The sequence below is a fragment of the Petaurus breviceps genome, unplaced genomic scaffold (genome assembly GCF_028583685.1).
Source record: "Petaurus breviceps papuanus isolate PSGF00001 unplaced genomic scaffold, PetGlider_PUasm1.0 90769, whole genome shotgun sequence".
NCBI classification, from domain to species: Eukaryota; Metazoa; Chordata; class Mammalia; order Diprotodontia; family Petauridae; genus Petaurus; species Petaurus breviceps.
In genome coordinates this window covers 13,550,444-13,574,655 of record NW_027187341.1, presented here as the reverse complement: position 1 = coordinate 13,574,655, position 24,212 = coordinate 13,550,444, and the positions used below count along the sequence as shown (strand labels likewise).

Sequence of the window (24,212 nt, the reverse complement as noted above, 5' to 3'; positions counted from 1 at the left end):
TCTCTCTCTCTCTCTCTCTCTCTCTCTCTCTCCCCGTCTCTCTCTCTGTCTCTCTCTCAAATGTATGGATTTGTCCATGAACACTGTCATGTCCATTTTCAATGGAAAACTAGCCAAAAGTCTACAGGGACAACATGACCATGGAGACTTGAGAATCAAGTGCTCTGAATTTTAATCTAAACTCTGAGAGCCCATTCAGTATTGGCAAATCCTTTGACTTTGCTCAGTCTTACCCTCTTTGCCTTTTCAAAGAGGGTAATGCTTTTACTTTGATTTATCTGTAGTCCCTTTTGACATTCAAAAAGCTCCACATATTTATTGGATGTTCTTGCTTCCCCTACATCTCAGTGGCCTGGGATACGGACCCAAACTAAAGTTCAGGACACTTTATAATGGCTTACCCATCATCCTACAGTGACTCAGAGGCAAAGTACAATCCTGGCCTATGAATTCCTCTGGGTCCCTCCCGGGATCTGTCATATCTCTGTTCACCATTCCAGAAGAAAATCAGGTCGTTGCTTTGTACTAATTTATAAATTATTCTTCATCAGACACTCATGAGGGAGACTTTTGACAGGAATGATAATGATTTATTTTTTACAAATGAGGGAACTGAAACTCAGAGGGTAAAACGACCTGCTCCAAGTCCCTCAGGGTGTTGGTACCCTGTCCATCTTTTCTGGATCTTTGAACTCTGTCTGTAGTTGTGTTTCTCTGATCCAGACCACTTGTCATGTGCATTTTCTCCCTCTAGTAATGCTATAGTAGTGCCATGAGAGTATGATGTTAATTGTATAACTGTCAACTATAAATAGCATGCAGATGCCCAGAATTATTCATTAATACTAAAGAATATGTAAATAAAGAAAAAGTGGTCTGTTGGCACATCCATTGAAATGGAAGATGGGGAGAATGGAGGGGGGCCTCAGCATAAGGTTAAAATCCCTCCAGACTTCTGTCACCTAGCTCCTTCCATACTTTCCCATAGAAAGATAAGGCAATGTGATATAATGGAATGATCTATGGATTTAGAGAGTCGGAGAACCTGAATTTCAACTTTAGCCCTATTATTTTCTATTCATGTGACCTTCAAAAAAGTGGCATGTGTAAACTCTCTGGGTCTCAGTTTCTTCATCTGTAAAATAAGGGGGTTGAAATGATGATTTCTAAGGTCCAGAGATCTGATCCTATAATTCATGACCATAATAAAGGCTCTGAGATACTACTGAAAGACCCTAAGTGCCCCTGAATAAAAAATGTTAACACAATAGTTTTTGTTGGAAAAGTGGTTATCAATGCACAGCACATCAATCTCATCTTAACCAGAATATTTTACATCCCTCAGTTGTACTAGGCAAAGGAAAGTTTACTTAGGAAGGAGATAATACAAAAATAACTGATGAAGGCAAGTGACTTCTGGGAGCCCCACTCTCAGTCATCCCTAGTAATTTCTTAATTATCAAATGACAGCAACTCTGCTACTTGGAAAGAGATGGAGAGAGAGAGACATAACAACTCATCCCTTCTGCATTCAGCTTCAGTCAGAACAAGAGGTGTCTGGAAAATGAGCTCCAGGGAGAAAGTTGGGAAAGTTTTCTGTTGCTGTTGAAGGGCTGGGCCTCCTTGATTCAAAACTTGAGGAGTCTATTTGTACAGGACTGGCCCTGCCACTGGCCTTTAGAGCAAAGAGCTTGGGCGACAGAAGGCATGGCATTGCCTCCAGACCTCTTGGTGTGCCGGCAAATGGCTTAGAAAGTTCAGCCAGAAGGAAGATAATTGAATGTGGCCCAAGTAGACCAGGAGTTCTGTGAAGCTCTGGCCTTCCAGGTGACCCTTAACTTCTTTCTTTATCAGACCTTCGATTGAACAAGTATTTATTGTGTGACAGGCTCACTTCTAGAAAGGATGGATATAAAAATCAGAAACAAAGCAATCCCTACCCTCAGGGAATTTGCATTCTTTTTAGAGAAAACAAAATGTTACACAGATAGGACACTGAATTTGGAGTCGCTGTTTCGGGGGGTTTTGTTGTTCAGGCGTTTTCAGTTGTGTGTGACTCTTCATGACCCCATTTGGTGTTTTCTTGGCAAAGATACTGAAGTGGTTTGCCATTTCCTTCTCCAGATCATTTTACAGATGAGGAGACTGAGGCAAACAGGGTTAAGTGACTTGCCCAGGGTCATATAGCTAATAACTGTTTGAGGTCATATTTAACCTCAGGAAGGTGGGTCTTCCTGACCCCACTCTATCCACTGTACCACCTTGCAGCCCTTGGAGTCACTGGATCTGAGTTCAAATCTCAGCTCTGCCACTTGTTTCCTGTGTGACCTTGGACAAATCACTCTCTTCATCTGCTTGTTTGGTTTGTTATTCATTTAAAATGAAAGGTTTGGATTTGGTGACTTCTAAGGGCCTTTCCTGCTTTAAATCTCTGACCCTAGTTATGAAGTCTTTGGAAGAGAGAGAGAAGACACTAGCAAACTTGGAGATCAGGAAAAATTTTATGTAAGGGATTTTATGTGAGCTAGACTTTGAAGGAAGGTAGGAATTCTAAGAGGAAAAAAGAATACTTTCCAGGCATGGAAAAGCCAAAGTATTCAGAAGTGTTGTGATATGAAATGTCATGTCTTGAAAGGAGGGGTAGAGCAAGCACGTCCATGTGGCTGAGTGTCTAATGAAGCCTGAGCAAGCAGGCTGGAGGATAAACAGGAGAATGTATCTTATAGGCTAGAGGCAGTAAGGAGCTACCAGAGGTCATTGAGCGTCATTGAGTGACATGGTTTGACCTGTGCTTTAGGAGCATCAGTCTGTGCACATCTCTCCACTCTTCAGTTCAACTTCTCTCTTTCACCTTGTTGGGTTTGGCACTAAGACGTCTCACATGTGACTGTCCTCGTGTCAAGGGTGGCCCAGTTGAGAACTCTGAATGTCAGCAATCCTTGTGTGCCTCTGTAGGAGCACCATTTTGATGGTTTTACTGTTTGTTGGAGCCAGAAATGTCCCTCTGTTGATGTGTTGATGTGCTTTGAAGTCATCATTAAATCTCTGTCTCTCTCTCTCTTCCTCCTTCCCTCCCTCCCACTCTCTCCTGCTTTCTCTCTGTCTCTCTCTCTCTTTATGTCTCTGTCTCTCTCTTTCTGGGTTCAACTAATCAAGTGTCTTATGGTTTACTGATTAAAAATCATGACTTATACTAGGTAAGAAAGTGGAGTTAGTTCATCCCCAAATCCCTTCCTGGGGTACTCCTCTCTGGACATTATATAAGTTAGAAATAAATTAAAGGGGCGGCTAGGTGGCACAGTGAATAGAGCACTGGCCCTGGAGTCAGGAGGACCTGGGTTGGGATCAGGCCTCAGACAGTTAACACAAAAATTAGCCGTGTGACATTAGGTTAGTCACTTAACCCCAATTGCCCTCCAAAAAGCAAAAAAAAAAAAAAATAATTAATTAAGAAAATATGTCCAAAACACCTCTCAACTTGCAGGGTGACCCCCCCACACACACACACCTCCAACAGCATCTTCAGTCCACAAGTTCCAGTGATGGATTTCCCTTTATTAGTCATCCAGAGAACACAATTAGCTCAGAGCAAAGGCCCTGACTAGAACAGTGAAGAAAGATTTACAGCAGAACATTCCCTCAGCATATACTAAGGGCACGTTATCCACAGCTATCCCTGTCATCAGAGTGGAGAAAATGAATAAGTATGTTACATTCAAAGAGCCTCCATGTGAGGAACATATGTGATGGGCAGCTCCCAGCCCAAAGCTAGAGGACCTCCCGTGCCCTCTGCGTCGTCTTGTGATGTCACTGCATGGCACATTTTTCCAGCAGACTTACCAGTTTTGAATGTTTCTCTCTCCCTTCTCGCTTTGGCCTCTCCCTCCTCTCTCCTCTCCCTCTCTCTCCTTCCTCACTCTCTCCCTCCTTCCTTCCATTTCTTTCTGCCTTTGTCTCTGTCTCTCTCCTCTCCTCTCCTTCCCTCCCACTATTTCTTCCCTTAATTCTTCCCTTCCTTCCTCTCTTTCCCCATCTCTTTCTGTCTCTCTCTTTTCTGTCTCCCTTTTATCCTTCCTCTCTCCTAACCTTATATTCTCATTCTCTTAAGGTCAAAACCATCCCACTCTATTTTAGCTTTGATAACAGTAAGTGCTTGATAAATGATTGCCAGTGGACTGAAACAGACCATTCAAAGTCTTGTACCCTGGCTGTCCCCATCTAGAGGGGTTTAGCATACAGCACATAACAGTCAGTCCATCAGGTAAGACACAAGGTGAACTTTTGAGGTACTTATAAAGAGACTCAAATGGCAGAAAATGAAATTCTTGAAACCGTGTCAGTGGTTCTGACAGTATGTTGCCTTTTTTTCTCCTGCTGTAAGTAAAGCTGAATCCCATCAGAAGGAGAAGATTGCCTTTCTGCCTAGAAATGAGAATGGCATTTAAAACTCAATATCAGAAAAACTATTGATGAGATTAAGGGCCTGGAAGAATTGATTTAAGAAGAAAGATCAAAGAAATTAAATATGTATAGCCCAGGATAATAGGATATTAGTCCCTAAACACAATTTCATTTTTGTTATCCAGTGTTCTTATTATCAGTTATCTGAATGGTCTAGTTCCCCCACAGAGACAGCTTTTCCCTAGAGGGTCCCTGTGTGTGAGGCATTGCAGGGCCCAGAGAATGACGTGCCAGGATCAATACAGTGGTACCAGAGACTTCCTTGCTGTAACAAACAACTAGACTTGCAGGAGGCCTGATTTCATCACTGTGGATGCATCCTCTACCATGCTTTTCAACACTTACAGTAGCTAAAAAATTTTACCTCCTAATGGCCCAACCTGCTCAGTCTCTCAGAACTAATTAAGAATGCTTCTCCAGTGACAAGCATCCAGTCAGTTTGTCACTAGGCCCATATGCAAAGCCTTTCTAGCTTGTTAGAACAGCCAGAGTTTGCCACCCATTGATGTCATCTTAGAGAACCCAGGCTCAACTCAATGATAAGATGAGGCATTGAAGGAGGACTTTAATGAATGCATTATTATATAGATGCTTTAACACAAAGCACTTCTCCCCCAGCCCCCATCCACTGTGGAAAGTGGTTACAATTTTCAGTACAGCAAGGTTCCAAACAGTCACTAGAAAGAATGCTAGATAAATATAAGTACATATAGAATAATTTTACATATATATGTATATGTTTGTGTATATATACATATATAATATATATACACCTATTTGTGTCGGTGGTAGCCATCTGGGGTTGTGGGGAGGAAGAAAAAAAGAAAAAATATATAGGATAATTTTTTTTTGTACATTTGAAAGCAAGTTGTGCTTGGTAGATTTGCAGTTTCATGTGGCATGTCTTTTTTATTGTACTATGTTATGAAAATGCTTGTTTTATTCCATAAATTTAAAAAAAAAAAGAAAAGAAAGAATGCTAGAACTTAAGTCAGAGGACCTGGATTCAAATCCCAGTTCAGATCCCAATGGCTCTACCATTGACTGTGTGACAAGTACTTAACCTTTTTGGGTAACAGCTTCCTCATCTGCAAAGTGAGGAGGGGTCAGGCTAGATGACTAGTGCAAGATTTCCTTCTCTTTCTAGATCTATGATTCAAAGATCCTGTGACAAATAGTTTCAGACCAGTTCAACTCAAATTTCAAATTATAATACTTTTCAGGGAAGAAAATTTAATAAAAATAATCAAATAACAATTACCATGCAACAATTGGAACTCCTTCCCTCTCCCCCCCAATCCAGGGTTTCTGGGGTTGTATTAAGTGTTCTTGCCAAATAGTTCTATTTCTCTGATGAGACCCTTGTCCCATAGGATGTAATCACATGAGTCCACATTCTCACCCCTTGGTTAGTGTGGCAAGCCAACAACTCATTCACCTTGTTCATTAAAGTGTGGCTGTTTCCTGTTTATAATTACACATTATCTGGTTAGGGAGTCAGAAAGAGCTGGGATTATAATTTAGCTCTACCATTAACTAGCTGTATGCCCTTGGGGAAATGACTTAAATTCCCTAGACCTCAGTTTCCTCATCAATGAAAGGGCTAGACCAGATGAACACTAATGTGTCTTCTAGTTTTAAAATCTTACATTTCTGTCATTGAGCTTAATTGATGGTTAGAGAAGGATTTCACCCAGAAGGAAAAGGAAATACAGGACATACACACACCAATATGTCTGAAAGACTGTGGACTGATGTAGTATGCAGAGCAGTGTTTTTTGTTTAGGAAACTGAACAAAAGGAGAAAGTAAAATTGGCACAGCTGCCAAATTGATATTCCATGGTTCTCTCCTGTTCAAGAAACCACAGAGACTCCCCATTGCCTCTAGATTAGAAAACAATCTCTTCTGGATGGCATTGGAAACTCACTACGAACTGACCCCAGCCTCACCTTATTCAGACTTTGCCTGGAATGCCCTTCTTTCTCACCTTGACTCCTAGAATGCCTCACCTCCTTCAAAACTCAGCTCTCATATCACCTCCTATATGAAGTCTTGATTTTTAGTGATATCTTTTTTTTAATCACCTAGATTTCCCTCTATGCCCCTCCTCCCTCTTCCTTTCCCTTGGAGTTATCCCTTATAACAAAGAAGTTTTGTTTTTGTTTTTGTTTTTTAAGAAAGAAAAAACCAATCAGCTTACTGAAAAAAAGGCTGATGTTATTTGCAATATTCCACACCCATGGACCCTAACTTTTGCAAAGAAGGTGGGAAAGGAATATGTCTTCCTATATTTCTCCTTTGGGGTCAAGTTTGTTCTTTATAAATTTGCAAGGTTGTTTTTTTTTATTTTGTTATTCTTCTTCTTTCTATTTACAGTGTTGTAGTCATTGTATATATTGTTTTTCCTGGATCTCCTTACTTTACTTCTTATCAATCAATATGACTTTCCACATTCTCTATTCATTTGTTTTTTGTTTCTTACAGCACAATAGTATTCTTTTTGAATCACAGTTGGTTTAGCCATTTCCCATTCAATAGGCATCTATTTTTTCTACTTCTTCCCTACACAAAAAAGTAATGCTATAAATGTTTTGGTGTATATGGAGCGGTTCTTTTTTTACTTACTTGAGCCATATGCCTAGTAGTAGAATCTCCAGATCAAAGGGTATGACCATTCTACTTACTTTATTTGTATAATTTCAAATTGCTTTGCCAATTGGTTGTACTAATTCACAGCTCCTCCAATAATGCTTCAGTATGTCTCTCTTTCTATGACCCCTCCAAGCTTGCCTTCTCCTGTCTTTTGTCACTTTTTCCTATTTGTTGGGTGAGACATTAAACCTCAAGGTTGTTTTGATTCATATCATCTCATTCTTACTATTAGTGCTTTGGAACATTCTTTCATGTGGTTGTTAATCATTTGCAGCCCTTCTTTTGAGAACTATTTGTTCATGTTCTTTGATTACTCCTCTATTGGGGAACAACTTTTGGTTTTATTCCTTTCAAATATCTTGCATATCAACTCTTTATCAGACATACGTGATATAAAACTTTATTTTTTCCCCCTACTTGACTACTTTCTTATCCTAGATGTGTTCATTTCATTTTGCAAAAACTTCTCAATTTCAAGTAATCAAAGCTGTCTATTTCATCTTATATAATTACCTCTGTCCCTTGTTTGGTTAAGGATTTATCCCCCACCAATAGATGCAAAATTATATGATCAGCTTTTCTTCTAATTTGCAGATCACATTATGATTCTGAATCTGTTATAGAATATAGTATAAGATATTGACCTAAGCCTAATCTCTGTTGAACTACTTTCTAGTTTTTCCAGCTGTTCTTATCAAATGAGGAGCTCTTTTCTAGGTAATTTATGTTTTCAGATTCATCAAACATGGGTTTGTTGAATTCATTATTTCTGATCCTCCCCTGTCTAGCCTGTTTCATTGATCTACTTTTCTCTATTTCTCACTGCTACTGAATGGTTTGGTAATTCCTGCTTTATAATATAATTTATAGTCTAGAAGTACTGTTCCCCCTCATGAGCCCTTTCTTGAGCCCCAGAGTTGTTAGGGACATTTCTTAACTTCTTATCATTTTGCATTTACTTTGAATATATTTTATGCTTGCTTATTTGTAGATATTATTTTCTGATTTCCAAAAGAATATAAGCTCCTTGCGGGCAGGAACTTGTTTGTTTGTTTGTTTGTTTTTGTCTTTGTATCTCAGTGCCTATCAAATTGCCTGGAACTTAATAAATGCTTGTTGAGTAAATGAAACTGCTTAGAATGAAACAGGTTTAGGAAAAGAACAAGTATTTAACAAGGGCCTAGGCACTTTTGCTAGACTTTATATGGTAAGCATTGTGCTAAACACTTTACAAGTATCTCAGTTGAAGGAACTGAGGGAAAAGGGTTAAATGACTTGTCCAGGATCACTCAGCTAGTTGTGTTTGAGGCCAGATTTGAACTCAGGTCTTTTTAACTCCAGGCCCAACTATGACCATCCACTATGCCAACTAGTTGCCTCTAGGTTTAGTTACATAGACTTGTGTATATAATATTCCATTGTTGTATCATGTAACAGATTTCTTTGCAGCCAATTCTAAAAGCACATGTTCCCCAGAATAAACAAGACCTCTGGAAATTACAATGACTTTGTACAGCCCTTGAAGCATGATCAAGAGCTTTAAAGAAATGAAAAAATAATTATAGTAACATGGATACCATGAAGAGTTAATATCAATATCCTCAACTCCATTTTAAGCTTCTTAAGAGAAAGGATTCTCTCTTAGACCTCTTTGGTTAGCTCATTGCATGTACACAGTAGGTACTCAAGTGAAGGAGGAGAGGGAGCAAAAAGGAAATCCCCTCTCCTCAAATCCTATCAGGGTACTTAGGTGGTAGCCTCGCCCCTGTGGGCATATTTCCTTGTGAGAAAATACAGCTGACATATTTCACATAGTGAGAATTTGCACTGCTGGTTATGACCTTCATGAAATGTAACCCTCTTTAATCTGTTGGATAGATAAAAGCCTCACCTTGGTAACACAGTGTTTAGAATGAAAATATGAAATTAAAGGAGAAAAGGAAAATGAAGGGGTTGTCTTTCCTCCCAGGAAAGTGAAATCGCCCACACCGCTCACAATGTATACATGAAAAGCATGCTTCAAGCAGCCTGACTAGTCATTGAAAATGATGAATACCCAGGTAGATGATGTTGTTCCAAGGACCTTGAGCTTGGCATGCCCTGATTTCCATTTCAAACTGGCAGTGCAGTTTGGTTGCTAGGGCACTGACTAATAGTAGAATCAGGAAATTTGGACAGTAAAGGTAGAAGGTCACTTCCTGGAAGAATGACACTGGATTGAGTTACTTAACCTTTATGTGTGTCTATACTTTTCTCATCTGGAGAAACTGACAACAACAACAAAAAAAGAGCCATATTCCGCTAAGCGTTCAGCAGTGCATTTCGCATTCATAAAAGAGAAAGGCCCATTACCCATATGACTCTGTCTCCCCAAAGAGCATTACAGAACGCTCCCATTAAGTCCATGGCCCAGAAAAATCATGGTATGTCAGGTCTACTATTTTATTTACCTATTTATTGACCACCAGAGCGTTTATATCTTGATTGACATATGGATAATTATCTAATTGTACCCACTCATTTGAAACCACCCAAAATGTAATGCTGCATCTGTTTAAAGCTGTATTCTCAAATGTTAAATTGAAATCACATTGCAGTCAACCAATTCAACAAGGCAGTCATCTGAACTAAGTTCTCATTGCTCTCACTGACCATGAACTTTTGTTATCTAGAGCACTTTAATACGTGACAATTCAAGTCCACCTCCTCCCATAAAAAATCCCCACAAACTATAAAGCTTCATGTATGTCACATGCAAAGAACCAAAGACAGTGACTTTCCAATAAGCAGGTTTAGATTATCCCACTGTTTTCCCAGGTCATCGAGATGAATGGAAATTTGCAGTTGCTTGACTCAGACCCTATTTGGAATAGACAAATACGAGATTCATGAGCTTTTGCTATAGAAATAAATTAGCAGCCATTAATGATATTGAATACAGAGACATTCCAGATGGTAGCTATTTTTTAAATCATTAATAGTATTACTCCTTCTGTGGATGGGGAACAGGAAAGAGATGAGAAAACACTAGCTTACTGAATGGATTTTCATGACCTTGTTCAGAAATACTTTCTTCTAGGTTAAAAAAGAAAATACAACTTCTTTTTATCACAAGTAAACCAAAAAGATTTAAAATAGCCATCTTTCTTTAATAGAATTCATGTGTACTCATGTATCCAGAAATAATAGTCACCAAATTATGTGGCTCCTGGGTGGCATTTTTGCTTTCTTTTCTAGACTTCAGATCAATCCCCCAGAGTAATAGGAAAACCCAAGATTTACACCCAGATGTGTGCATTCCCAATAAATGAAGCCCCTAGAGGTAGTATCCACTATGTAGTTCCTAAGGGTGTCTTAATTCATTTGACCTGCAAATAGACCTCATAGTCTCTTACCATTTTAGAGAACTGGTCATAAATATACTGTCTAGCACTGACATCATTGTAACAACACTGAGATCATTCCATCCACCCTTGAACCACAATCCAGGCAATAACAGAATTGAATTAATAGACCTGGATAAAGGATGTTAAACATGATGCAATAGGCATGATGTAGCCAAGGCAGTATGGGCTATATTGTCCATAGGCCACTCTGAACCTCCATTCTGGTCTGTAAAATGGTGGAGATAATTGTGTTACTCTCCTCACAGGATCATTTCAAGGAAAATACTTTGTAAACCTTGGATTGCTTATTATTGCTTATTAATTATGAGTGATTACATGGGTAACACTAGATGGACTCAATCAAGGAAGTCCTTGAGAATGAACCCCTTCTAAATTCTCAAGTCACCACTGGCGAACTTCACAACCAGGATGCTTACCCATAGGATGGTGATAAAATCCAGGAAGCAGTAAGAAAATAAATTGTGCCATGCCTTGCATGTGTTCATAGATATTCCAGGATGGCATTTCAAAACTTCATCATGTTGAAAGCCTGTGCTTATTGAGACATACTCTGCATATTCCATACATAGCTGAGAAGCCATTTTCAGGCAAAGCACTTGACTCTAGTGACTGAGGTCCTAAATTTAAAGGTCATCAACTTCCTAAAGTTTACCTCTCGTTAATTAGCTCACAGATCTAGAGTTAGAAAGACCCTTGGAGGCCATCTAGGCCAACACCCTTATTTTACAGACTTGCCTTAAGTCACTCAAGTAGTAATTGTCAGTAGTAGGATTTGAACCCACATTGTTTCTGAGCTCTGTGTTACGCTTTTACTGGTACCAAGGTTGTAGAGGCAATGTAGCATGGTTAATGGAATTCTGGGCTTATAGTCTGAAAAACCTGGGTTCAAATAATACTGCCAACTCATATTAGCTTTATAACCCTGGATGAATTCACTTATTCTGTCTGTGATCTTTAGCCTTATGCAGGGATAAAAGAATTTCTCCATGCCGAGGCTATCACAGATTCCCGCTGTATTCAATCACTGATCCTTCTTGTATTTGTGCGTTAACAAGGACAGAAGGATTTTTTAAAATAATAAATCATCTAGACAGTAATCAGGCCATCAAATTTTTATGAATTCAGTCAATCAATAAGTATTTTTTGAGAGCCTGGCTTTGTGTCTGACCTCGTGCTAAGCACTTCAGATAAGATTACTATGTAAGAAACTCCCATTCTTGATAAGCTTTCCTATTGTTTGGTACTATTAGGAATTACATGTTGGATTCAAGGATACCCAGGTTGAAGATACAATTTTCTCACCTTTCATTTAGTTAGGTTTTTGAAAGGGATACAAACCCTGTTTTTATAAGGGTCCAAAGAACTGATTTTGTATTGGTAAGCCGGGTGTTCGAACTCCCTCAGAATGGTTCTGGGAACCATGAAAAAAAAAAAGAAGGCAACGTATCTTGCTCCATTGGTTGGCCATTCACTATTTGTAGGCTCTTATCTCAGTGTCAAAGTACCAGATAAACTTTCTAGATTCTGTCCTTTGATAGGTTGTCATGTAAATTGTTATATAAACACATGAGCTGATGGGGATATCACCAAATCTGTGGTTATGGTATGGTGGGTGGTAAAACAGTAGATTGGAGAGAGAAATTCTTAAAGTCACTTACATACAAACAAAAGAAACTTGTTACTGGGGCTAGAAACACAGGGTCAAAAATGTCTAAGCAGTGCTAAATTGGGGTGTTCAAAGAGTCATATACATGTGGTGGGACTTGGCATTTCTTCTGGATGCCTTGGTTTTGGTTTGTTTTTTTTTTCTGACCCAATAAGTTTTTGAAAGTTTCTTCGAATCCCTCCAGTTGGTCGTTTTCAACATCAGGAATTCAGTGTCCGTGATCATTCAAGTCTTAGCAGCTCAGGCAATGCCATGTGACTCTGCAGCCAGACTTGATGAGGCACTGAAGAAGCCTCTTTGATGCCTGAGACAGCTAACTGTGTGTCATGAATGCTTGAATGTTTTCATGTTATTAAGGCGGGGTTGATGATGGGTAATCACAAAAGAAATAGAAGTTGTTCTTTTCAAACCACTCATCCTTTATTTTCAAAAGAAATCGTTTTTCAAGAGACTTTATTTTAAAGCTCATGAAGAGTTTTGTTTTTCCTTGCCTAAGTGTATATTAAAACATAACCTTTTTCCAAGTGGGAGTCAGCATAGTACAGTGGGAAGGATATTGGCTCTGGAGTCAGAGGATCTGGGTTCAAATTGGGCCCTTGGGTGCTTATTACCTGTGTGATCTTGGCTAGTCATTTAATCTCCTTAGGTCTCAGTTTCCTTATCTTTAAAATGGAAAAGTTGGAACTGCATGGCCTCTAAGTTCCTAGTTATAGGATCCCAAATGAAACAGCTGGTTGCTGCTCAACTTCAGGCAGCTGCCATTAGCCTGCCTGTACATGAATTACAGTTCAGAGGGTGAGGAGAAGCCTAGAGTTTACAAACATCCTCAGTCCCAGAAATACTTTGAGTGTTCCTGCTTAAAAATAGCCATGCAGGTCAAAGCTTAGTGTTTGGATGGCTTATATCAGCAGTTTTCTTGGCTGATCTATTGATTGCCATTGGACTTCAGTCCTGCTGTTCTAATATAAGACGTCACCATCAAAACAGAGTCAGAAGAAGGATCTTTACCATTCCCAGCAGCTTGGAATGGTAGCTTCACAATATAATTTTACAGAGAATGGAATGTCTTTAGGCCAGTGACTAATTATATTAAAGGTCTGTGCTTTTAAAATTATTTATGACCACCAGTATCTGCCTTAGTCTTTTAAAACCACAGAGTATGTTTCTACAAATAAGAATTTGTTCAAAAGGATATGACAGTTCCTCCATGGAAGATATAGTACCCTAGAGTTTGGTGCTTTAATATAACAAATAACTTAGCCATGTATTAAGAAATGCAGTCCTCCAAGAGCTCTGTAGTGGAGGGGAAAATACACAGAAAATAGAGAATCATTCTCTAATGATTGAGGGGATGTTGGGACTATTTGAAAAACCCCTGGCCTCCAAACTGCCTAATCATAAATGTCCTTTGATATTCACAGCAATTACTGACCATTCAAGAAGAACTGAAAAACAAAAAGTCTGAACTGGAGCAAGCAAAGGAGGAACAAGGTCACACACAAGCATTATTGAAAGTTCTACAGGAACAAGTAAGCTGTTAAATGAATAGGACAACTCTAATTTATCCATCAATTCAGACACACAGAGTGTGTCTCCCTCGTGCTTCACGTATGCAAATATTGGCAGGAGTTAATGTATGGTATAATTTACCCATACCTAGTCAAACCCAGCCTGCCTTGGCTGGGTGGACTTTGCTGCCTTTGTCCTCAATTCAGTACCTCTGTAGGCGACACACACCAGTGATGTGTGAAGGTTTTCTCCCAGAAGACAAAAGAATTTTTATAAAGTTTTAAAAATATTGGGAAAGCAAACATATTTCAAAGTAAGCAGTTGTTTTCTGTTAAGTCTAATTGTGAGGAAATCGTGAGTTTAGCATAAACTGTGGTATTTCTGGAGACACATATATACAAAAGACTGATTCATGGTGACATTAAAAAAAAAAAATCCCCCGTGTATCAGGGTACTTATCTAACCATAGTGAGAAGCAAACCTTTTCTATAAAGTCAGTAAATCTGATCATTCCATTCGGGCTTTCTTTGATACTAAAGTGTGGCCTGACATTGATAAGTGGATTTGAAAGTATTGTCTTACAGCAGGGGAAGATGGATCGCTCAGCAGCCCAGGGAAATCTGAACCCTCCATCTCTAGAACTGGAGGAGGGGAGACAACTGTGGGAAGGCAAGGAGAGCTCTTGAAATGTATTTCTAGCACTGATCTTTGTCCACTATCACAGACCTAATGGATCTTAATTAGGTTAAAGGAAATTGCAGAAAGCAAGCCCAACCCTTTGGGTCTTAGCAAATTTAAGGTTATTATTATTTTTAATGTAATTATTGGTTCTAAAGAGTAAAATCAAGAAGCATTTATTAAATACCTACTTTGTGCCAGACACTGGGCTTAGCACTGGGTGTACAAAGAAGGGCAAAAATAGTCCCTACCTTAAAAGAATTCACAATATAATGAGGGTGGAGACAATATACAAAAGATATGTGAACAAGATAATATATAGGATAAATTGGAGTTAATCCCACAGGGAAGTCATTAACATTGAAGAGGACTGAGAAAAGCTTCTTTTAGAAGGGAAGACACACATACATGTACAAGTATATATATATTATGTGCGTGTAGATAGATAAACATATCTGTATGTATGTATATGTATATATATATTTCATTTAAAGAGTATTATGCAATTGAAAACAATAATTTTCTCAAGATATTTAGTAGGGAGAAAGTGTTCCCAAGTCACACCTGAGTCTAGTGACCTCATATGTGATTTTTTTTAAGAATAGTTTTGGTTTAATGAAATTAATTTTGTAGTTACCATCTCCTTGAAGTAAGTGATGAATTTTCAAGGAAAGTTTTGAGAGCATTATTTTAAAATCATTGGAAACTTATAGGGAAAAAAGTTACTTATTAAAGCAAAGGCCTTGTTTCCCTTAATATGCTTGCTGTGGATCTATATGAGTGAGTGAATTAGAGTGAATGAAGAAATATAGTGAACCCCATTCACCACAACCTATCAAAATATAAAGCAGACCTGGAAACCATACCTGAAAGTTTCAACCTTGCGTCTTGCACTGTCCAGAAAGAGATGGTCAGTAAATGCATCTGGCAAACATTATTAAACACTTACTATGTGTATCTTGCAATGTTTTGTTCCCTCTAACTAGTCCATTTTTGTAGCTTATAGGACTTCTTTACCCTAACAAAGAAAATAATAATAATAAAGAGTCTTTATTGCCCTTCTGATGACAAAGGTTATCCAAATTCTTTAGTTTGATTAGAAAGTTTCAACTCCAATCGTTAAGGTAGATTCTGAGTTTTGAAATAGTCCAAGATCTGGAATATATTAGATGGAACAAAGAAGGAAGAAGATATAGAGAAATTATACTCAGGGTTGGGCATGATGCCCTGAGTGCTCCTAGACAGTAAATGCAGAGCTTAGATGGGGCTGCAAAAATAATTAAAGTGATGGAAAATAAGATTTTTAATAAAATCTCAGGGAAATTACTTATACACATGCATACATATGTAAAAGCGATTATAGCTAGAGAAAAGAAGGCTAAGGACAAGTAAATAATGGTCGTCAAGTATGTGAGAGGTTGTTCATTATGTAGATGAGGCTGAAGACCAGCTGTTTTCCATTTCTAGGAGAACTGAACAAAGGGAAATTGACTTCAGTTGCTCCGAGAATGGTTTAGATTAGAAGAATATCCTTGTGCTGGAGGTTGTTGGAATCAGTTCTTCAAAAGAGAGATCTTGTTAATGATATTCAAAAAAGGTAGACTTAGTCATCCAACTAGGATAGTTAAGTAAAAGTAACCAGATTAGGGGTGGCCAGGTAGCACAGTGAGTAAGAGCACCGGCTCCAGTGTTGAGAAGACCTGGAGATCGAATCCCGGTCTCAGACCCACCCAGAAACACCTGGCCGTGTAATCTTGAGCAAGTTACTTAACCCCAATTGCTTAAAAAAAAAAAAAAGTAACCAGATTACTTCTGAAAATTCTTTCTCAATATCCCTTAGCATAATGATTCTCTGGCATAATTCAGAATCCCCTCCAAAGGTCAAACCTCTGATAAAATGGTGAGCTTATCAACATGAATTTTCCAGATTATGACACTGACCTAGAAGTCAGAAGACTGGGATTTGTTTATTAGTCCATCGTCATTGTTTGTCACCTTTATATACATTTGAGATTCCATAACAAGTAAGGTTGATGCCTTTAGCTCAGTGGTAGAGAACTCTTCTTAAAAAACAATTCAAGAATGATTCTATTCATCAAATCGAGGGTAGTGATTTTCAAGCAAAAGGCATCAACAAGGCATAAATCTAAGCTGTAGAGTGGCCAACCGTGACAGACCACCAGTGACATCAATAGCCACAAAGAAGCCCTAGTGTACAGGGTGCTATGAGGTGCTGGCCATACACCTTCGGGTCCAGTACCCAGTCTTCCTCACAGACATCATTTTTACTTCTAAAATTTATCACTAGAAGTGACCTTAGAGACAGTCTACTTATGTTGCATATGAGGAACTGAGGCTTTGAGAAGCAAAATGTTCTATGGACATGTAAATCCTAGGGACTGCCATTAATGGAGTCTCACAGCCATGGCTCTTGGGAGCTCAATCCCATCACTCCCCTCAGTTGCAAAATGGGAATTTGGGGGCTAAGGTCCCTGTTCAGACTTGTTCCATAACAGACTCTCAGAGGTTATTTATATGGAAGAGAAAAAAAAAATGGATGTTTCCTCATCAAAAGTGGGATAGGAGAAAATATGAACTGGAGATGAATATGCAAATGAATTCAGTGTAGTCTTTAATGGAGTGCATAAACAGCTTTCTAAAGGCCTGATGAATGACTATTGGGTACAGTCATCACCATCAATAAATGCTTCTTCATTGCCCGCTTCTCTAGTCTTTCTATATCCTCTCTATCTTACTGTTGTAGATACCAGGTACTCAAGGAATGACACAGGCACTGGTCTCCATTGAGAATTTGCTATTAATTCAATTTCTCCCTTGAATTGTCTAAGTATTACTGTTGCTTACACTTTGACTCCTGGTCTTATTGGCCTCTTCCTGTCTTAATAATAACAGTAGCTTCCCACTACTCAAATTATCCTTCCTTCCCCACTCTTATAAACACACATACACACAGAGCATACATGCACACACACACACACACACACACACACACACACACACAGAGTACTAGCCAAAAGGACCAACCCCATTTTCTGAGAGAGGAATAGGCACTCTAGCTAGACAGGGCTCCTTACCTGTTTTAAGAAAGGAGTCTTCAGGAGAGAGTCCTAAAAGGCAGGTGAGGATAGGAAGAATACATATAGACCTTTTCTTCCTGGAAGTTATGATAAATTGATGAGAGTGCCCAAGCAAGCAGAAAGGTGTTAAAGCAAAGGGGAATGAGTGATGAGATTGTGTATAGTGGTATGAGTGATACTGGGTTATGTAGATGATTTGCCTTTGGAGGGGTCAGGGAAAGAGACACATCTTAAGAAGTTGGGTAGGATAAATGGGAGGAAGAAGAAATAAGAGAGATGAGTAGAAGACAAAGGGATTGTGGGATATGGGAATATGGGAAATGGAGCAAGGATTAGCACATTCACAGTCACAGACTTCTATTACACATAGCTACAGTCTCTCTTTACAGCCAGTGGTTCTGTGTTTGAAGTTAGGACCATCCAGGTTCAAATACTGCCACTGAGACTTTCCTTATCTTGTGGGTTTTAATATGGGGTTTGATGTGGAAGGAGTTCCTCCACATTGAGGAAATCAGCAGTCATTTATTGAGTGTCTTCTATGTCGTGGTGAGGCAGCATGACCTGAATTCATTAGAAGACCGGATTTCCAATCCTGCCTCTTACACATCCTGGCTTATGATTTCAGGGCAAATCACTTAATCTTCCAGTATCCTCTGGTAACTGTTTAAGATTCTTAAGTGGAAGAACGGCTGGTGATCTACTTTGGAAGGAGTTCCTTACCCAGAAACTCCCTACAAAAGATGAAAATATAGGACCTATTAAAATATATATGTGTGTGTGTATATATATACATATATTTGTATGCATATGTGCATATATATATATATGCATGGTACAGACTAGGTCATGGTAACAGAAAAGTTTACACTTTATTGGGGGAAAGAATATATATAAGAAGATGTATATAGATACATATATAGAACAAATACATATACAGAATAAAAATGTAATGAGGGTAGGGAGAGCATTAGCATTTAAGGGGATCAGGAAGGGTTTCATATAGAAGGGGGTGCTTGAGTTAAACTGTAAAGAAAACTAAAGATTCTCTTCCAGTTTTTCTCCCACATGCCCTTGAGTCTGTAAAAGTGGGAGATCCTGTTAGACTTTGGTCATCCTGTCAGAAGAGTAGCTAAAATGTGCCCTCATTGGTGGATTTTATTGTTCAGTCATTTGCAGTTATGGCAACTCTTCATGACTGCATTTGGGGTTTTCTTGGCAAAGATACTAGAGTGGTTTGCCATTTCTCGCTCAAGATCATTTTGCAGATGAGGAAACTGAGGCAAACAGGATTAAGTGACTTACTCAGGGTCACACAGCTAGGAAGTATCTGGGGCTGGATTTGAACTCATGAAGAAGCTACCACTGGGTGGCTCAGTGGTCGATTTCACATTCAAGCAAAGTAGGCAGGTTTTTTGTTCTGGGGATTAGTGGTCTGTAGTCACCATCCTGTTCTTTGAAAGCTTTCTCCTGCTCAGAGTCAAGTGGGTGTGACTTTCAGGCTATGACTATGGGTCTGCTTTAAGGAAACTAGAATGATTAAAATACATAAAGAACCAGAAACAGCAGATGTTCTAAATCTTACACAGTGGTGATATGTATGCAAGTATGTTGTTTTCTTTTTTTCCCATCCAAGCTTTGAGCATTTATCTCCCACCATGAAGCATTTATATTGGACATAAAAGATGACAGACCTGCATAAAGCAGAAGAAAATGTAGGCAGACAGCTGGAAGGATGGCCTACCCCTCCCTTGTTCCCTACACCCAAATATCAGCTTTCAGTCAGACTAGGGTGAAATGCCAATTAAAGGGTTTCCGGAAACTCTTGATAACTGATTATTTGTGAACCTTCCAGGAGGAAAACTGGCATTTCCAAATGTTCACTGTTAAAAATCTCATCTGAAAAATAGCTTTTCTCTAAATGCATCAGTGACCAAATCTTCCCAGTTCTTCCGCCCAACAAAGAAACATAGGATCTCCTCCCCCTCTGCCCCTGGAAACAATACTATGCATTGTGACAGTCTCAAGGAGGGCCTATACAGTAACACTTGGGTATTTTGAACAACCCAAAACAAATATATCATTCAAAAATAATCATTAGTACAACACCATTGAGCTAGTGGCAACTTGCAAACATTGCAGAGTTTAAATTAATAGCAATAAGAATAACAAATGGAACCATTTATTATTCTTGAGAGCTAATTTTTTATACTTTATGCCTTTCAAACCACTTACTAATGTTATTATTAAAAATAATAATGTCCAGGACTTGTGTGTGTGTGTACAAGCTAATCAACCTTCAGAACATGTTGGTTTCAAACTGGTTTCAGAAAGACTCATTAGAATTATGCATCCCATCTGCTTCTTCTCTTTGGAAGCCTTATAAAGTGCAACCTCAAATAAATCAGAGTTAACCGTCAGTGTAGCACTCTCTCAAGTAATGTGCCTGCTTGTTTATTTGTTGTGTTTCTCCTTACCCTTTGCAGCTAAAAAGTGCCAAGGAATTAGCCGAGACCAATGGCCACAGCCTCGAGGATGCAAATGTAGGTACAGCAAGTTTATTTACCACTTGTCATTTGATATTGGTTGAGTGCCCATTTGCATGTGATACTTTATGGATCATATAAAAGGAGATACTGTTCCTGTCCATCGGTGACTTCCTGAGATTGCTGCTTATGTCTGTTATATTGGTAGATGAGCATTCATGCTGTTACTTTAGATGCCTAAAATGTTGGAATGAAATATCTTCTGACCTCACACACAGAGCCTCACATATTCACATCACAAGGAGGCAGTTTGAGTTCTAATTTCATGTCTATAAACAACAGAGTCTAAGAAGGCCAAACGAAGATGGGACATTGTAATATCATAGAATATTCTTGATTTATGCATGTTATCACGATCATTATTTTAGAGAGGGATAATGGCCTTATAGACCATTATACCTAATATGATACCTTAGGTTTCTCTAGTGCAGATGTTCTTAAATAGGAACCAATGAACTTAGTTTTTAAAAAAGTTTGAAAAGAATATTTCAATTTTTTTTCAAAATTTGATAAGAATTTTGGTTTCGTTTGTAATACTATACAATGCATTATTCCAAGAAGGCTTCACCAGACTGCCAAAGGAGTCCATGGTACAAAACAGGGTCAGAACCCCTGAACTGGTATTTCTAATTTCCTAAAGGTAAGATCTCTGTTCTCGAGGCTCTTAATGGTTTGAGATATGTAACATCACTTAATCAATCAGCATTACTATCTGCTAGGAACTAGGACTATAAATACAAAAGAAATATTCCCTACATTCATTCTATTGACTACAGAGTGCAAACCTATACTTATTTATTTCTTCCTTTTGTCAGTCCTTTTTCCTTTCACCTGTGTTTATGTGCTAATACTATTCTTCAAAAACTTTTTACTAAATTCTTTCATTTGGCACAGAACCAGAATATAGAATTTCTGAGTGAGCTTGGGCCAGGTAGGAGGGATTTTCGATCTCGTGTACATCCTGTTTAATTATTTACAACACAGACCCCAGCATCAGTAGCATGTCTCCCTCTCCACTTTGCATCATCTGCAAATTTAATAAGCACGCATCTAAGCTTTCATCCAAGTCATTGTCAAAAATGTTGAACAGCACAGGGCCAATGACAGAACTTTGGAGTGCTCACTAGAGATTGCTTCTAAACTGACATTGAGATATAACAGTTTGGGTCTGGATTAGTGAATCTTCTTGTACTGTCATCTAGCCTACATCACTCCCATCTTGCCCACAATGATAGACAGTATGAATTTGTAAAGTGCTTTGACAAAATGTAGATATTTTATGGTGAGAGAATCATGAGCACCCTCCTCCTGATTAAACCCTAAAAACCTTCACAAAACAAAAAATTAATTTGATATGACCTGTTCTTTATGGAACTGATCCTGGCTATGAGTGATCACAGTTTCCTTTTCCAAATGTTTACAAACCATCCCTTTGATAATACATTCCAGCATTTTGCCACAAGTCAAAGTCAAATTCTCTGGTTTATTTTTTTTTCATAGTTTACTTTCTTTTCTTTTTGGAAAATCAGAACAACAATCACATCTTTCCAGTCTTAAAGTACCACTTCCATTTTCCAAAAACTTTCAGAAATCACTGACATTTATCCATCAAGCATTCCCAATAGGTTTCTCGGTACCTTGGGATTCACTTCATTTCAGCTTGGTTACTTGAAATGATTCAGAACAATTAAATATTCTCTTACAGTCTCTTCTTATTTATGTAGAATTGTTTTTATTTTTGTTTTTTGTGGTTTTGTTCCATCTTGCAATAGCGATACTAAAGGAAAATCTCAGACCAGGTAGGAAGAAGAGAAGAGAAGGAGTGAAAGACACATAAGCAACTGTTTAGTTTACCCTTTTTTTTTTCACATAAGGAAATGGAGACCCAGACAGGTACTAAGAGACAGGGTGAGGAATTGAGTCCCAGTCTTTTGTCTCTAAATTCATTGTTTGTTTGTTTCTTCTGTTACAACATGGTGGCTTATAGAGAAGATAGTTGAAGGCTAACAAGACCTTGTGTTATGAGAAGGATCAGGAGTTGGTCCAGTGTAGTGAGCCTATCTGTGCTACTAATTAACTGTATGGCCTTCAGCAAGACATATCTGTCATCTCTTTAGATCTCAGGCTGAATTAGATTATCTTCTAAGAGCCTTTCCTACTCTGAATCCTATTATGTCATCATAAGTTTTTGAGTTAAAAGAAACTTTAGAGTTCATCTAATCCAACTCCTTTTAACAGATGAAGAAACTAGGTACTCACCTATCAAATTTAGGCACAGGCCTAGTTGTAATTGTAATTGTTGTTGTTCGGCTGTTTTTCAGTCATATGCGACTCTTTGTGACCTTATTTGGGGTTTTCTTGGCAAAGATACTGGAATTGTCTGCCATTTGCTTTTCCAGCTCATTTTGCAGATGAGGAAACTGAAGCAAACACAGAGTTAAGTGACTTGCCCAGGGTCACACAGCTAGGAAATGTCTGAGACCACATTTGAACTCAAGCTTCCTTCTTCTCTCATATTGTCTCCTTTTATGTATCTCATTTCTTGCCCAGGAAGCCATGTTAAGTAAGGGAAATTAAAAAGTAAGTCACTTTTACTACTTGTTAGAGCTACTGATAAAAGGTCTTACAAAGGAATATTTGGAGGAAAAATAAAGTATTTTGTTCTCTCTGAAGATTTTGTCTTAGCTCTGTATTGAAAATTTGAAGCAAGGTACTTTAACAGGCCATTAGACTAAAAGCCTGTATTTAAAATATCATTGACTGAAACAAATATATTTTTGCTACTGTCATTCACATCAGAAGTTGGTGCACAGTGAACCTGTTCTGACTGAGCAGATAATTCTTCGGATGGCTCATATTAGCTTTTTTGGTTAACATCCATGAACACTCAACCAGGCTAGCTTCTGGCATTCTGTTTTGGCCTTCTAAAATTGCCTTGGCACTCACATGTGCACTCAAATGTGCACCTGAAAGATTTCATCATTAATTATGAAGGGTGTCTTCTGCAAGACATTCCCATCCTTGCAATTTACTAGCTTCTTTCCCAAGTGCCAAGGAGCAATCAGATTCCAACATATTATTTACACATGGAAACATTCTAGATCCCATTATGTTATTGCCTTATGGCCATAATTATTATTTTTCTTGAGTAGTATCTTTATTTAGCACCATGTTTAGCATAGAACTAGATACAAATCGTACCCAGTATTCTCATGGGCTTCCCGGCTCATTGGATGTTACAACAAAAATGTTAGAGATAAAAGTCCAATGCAGTTGTACAGATAAAGAAACTGACGGCTAAAGTCCTACATTGACTTAGCCAGTGTCACATGGCCAATAAATGACAGAGGCAGGATTTAGACTTGGATATTTTAACCCTGAATCCAATAGTCTGCAGTGTCCATTCAGATAGCCCCTTAAATAAGCCATATCCTTTCCCTCTTTCCTGGATATACCAAAATCCTTTGCCAGCTTACCCAGAATCAGCTTTTTTCTGGAGGGAAGGATAAATGTATCACTGTTTGGAAAATGGAACAATTTCATCAGGCTCTGATCTTGGTCAGGGCCCAAATTGCCAAGGCCAAGCATTTTATTTGCATGTAGAATTTTGGATATTAATCTCATCTAGAACAAATTATATCTTTTAATTCACCCTGGACTTAAAACTAGCCTTTGTCCCAGGTCCTCGGTAGGACATTTCTTCAGTCCTGATCCTATCCTCCTCCTCCAAACATGCCACATATTGAGCTTTCAGTCTTACCACTGTACCATAACCTTGGGAATGCTAGATAACAGAGCTCTGATAATGTAGTTATAGTAATTTAGATAATCAATTAGGGTCACATATTAATGGTTATTATAACCATTATTATGGTTAGATTTTATAGTAATATTATATGGCTATATTATATGGCTATATTATGTTACATAGTGTATATTATATGATTATATTATAAACATATCATGGTTATTATAACTCTGGTTAAGTGTCCAAGCACAGATTTGAACTCCAGAAGATGTCTCTTCCAGACTCCAGGGCCAGTGCTGTGTGCACTTTGGCGCCACCTAGCAGCCAAAAGCAGTTGCACGGGCTTTAGATCTGGAAGGGACTGTCTTCATTTTAAAATGAGAAAACTGAGTTCTAGAGAGATGAAGAAACTTGGACGCTAGAAACTTTCTAGTCCAACTCTTTCATT

The 24,212-nt window shown here is 38.4% G+C and overlaps 1 protein-coding gene across 8 annotated transcripts in view; it reads left to right on the top strand.

Moving 5' to 3' along the window:
* The window catches only part of ENOX1 (ecto-NOX disulfide-thiol exchanger 1), a 726,395-nt gene that overhangs the window by 639,267 nt on the left and 62,916 nt on the right, over positions 1–24,212 (top strand). For all 8 annotated transcript variants that reach the window (XM_069068688.1, XM_069068694.1, XM_069068693.1 and 5 more), the window contains 2 exons: positions 13,610–13,717; positions 19,957–20,013. In XM_069068688.1, coding sequence (XP_068924789.1) covers positions 13,610–13,717; positions 19,957–20,013 — 165 coding nt within the window. The remainder of the gene's footprint in view (positions 1–13,609; positions 13,718–19,956; positions 20,014–24,212) is intronic.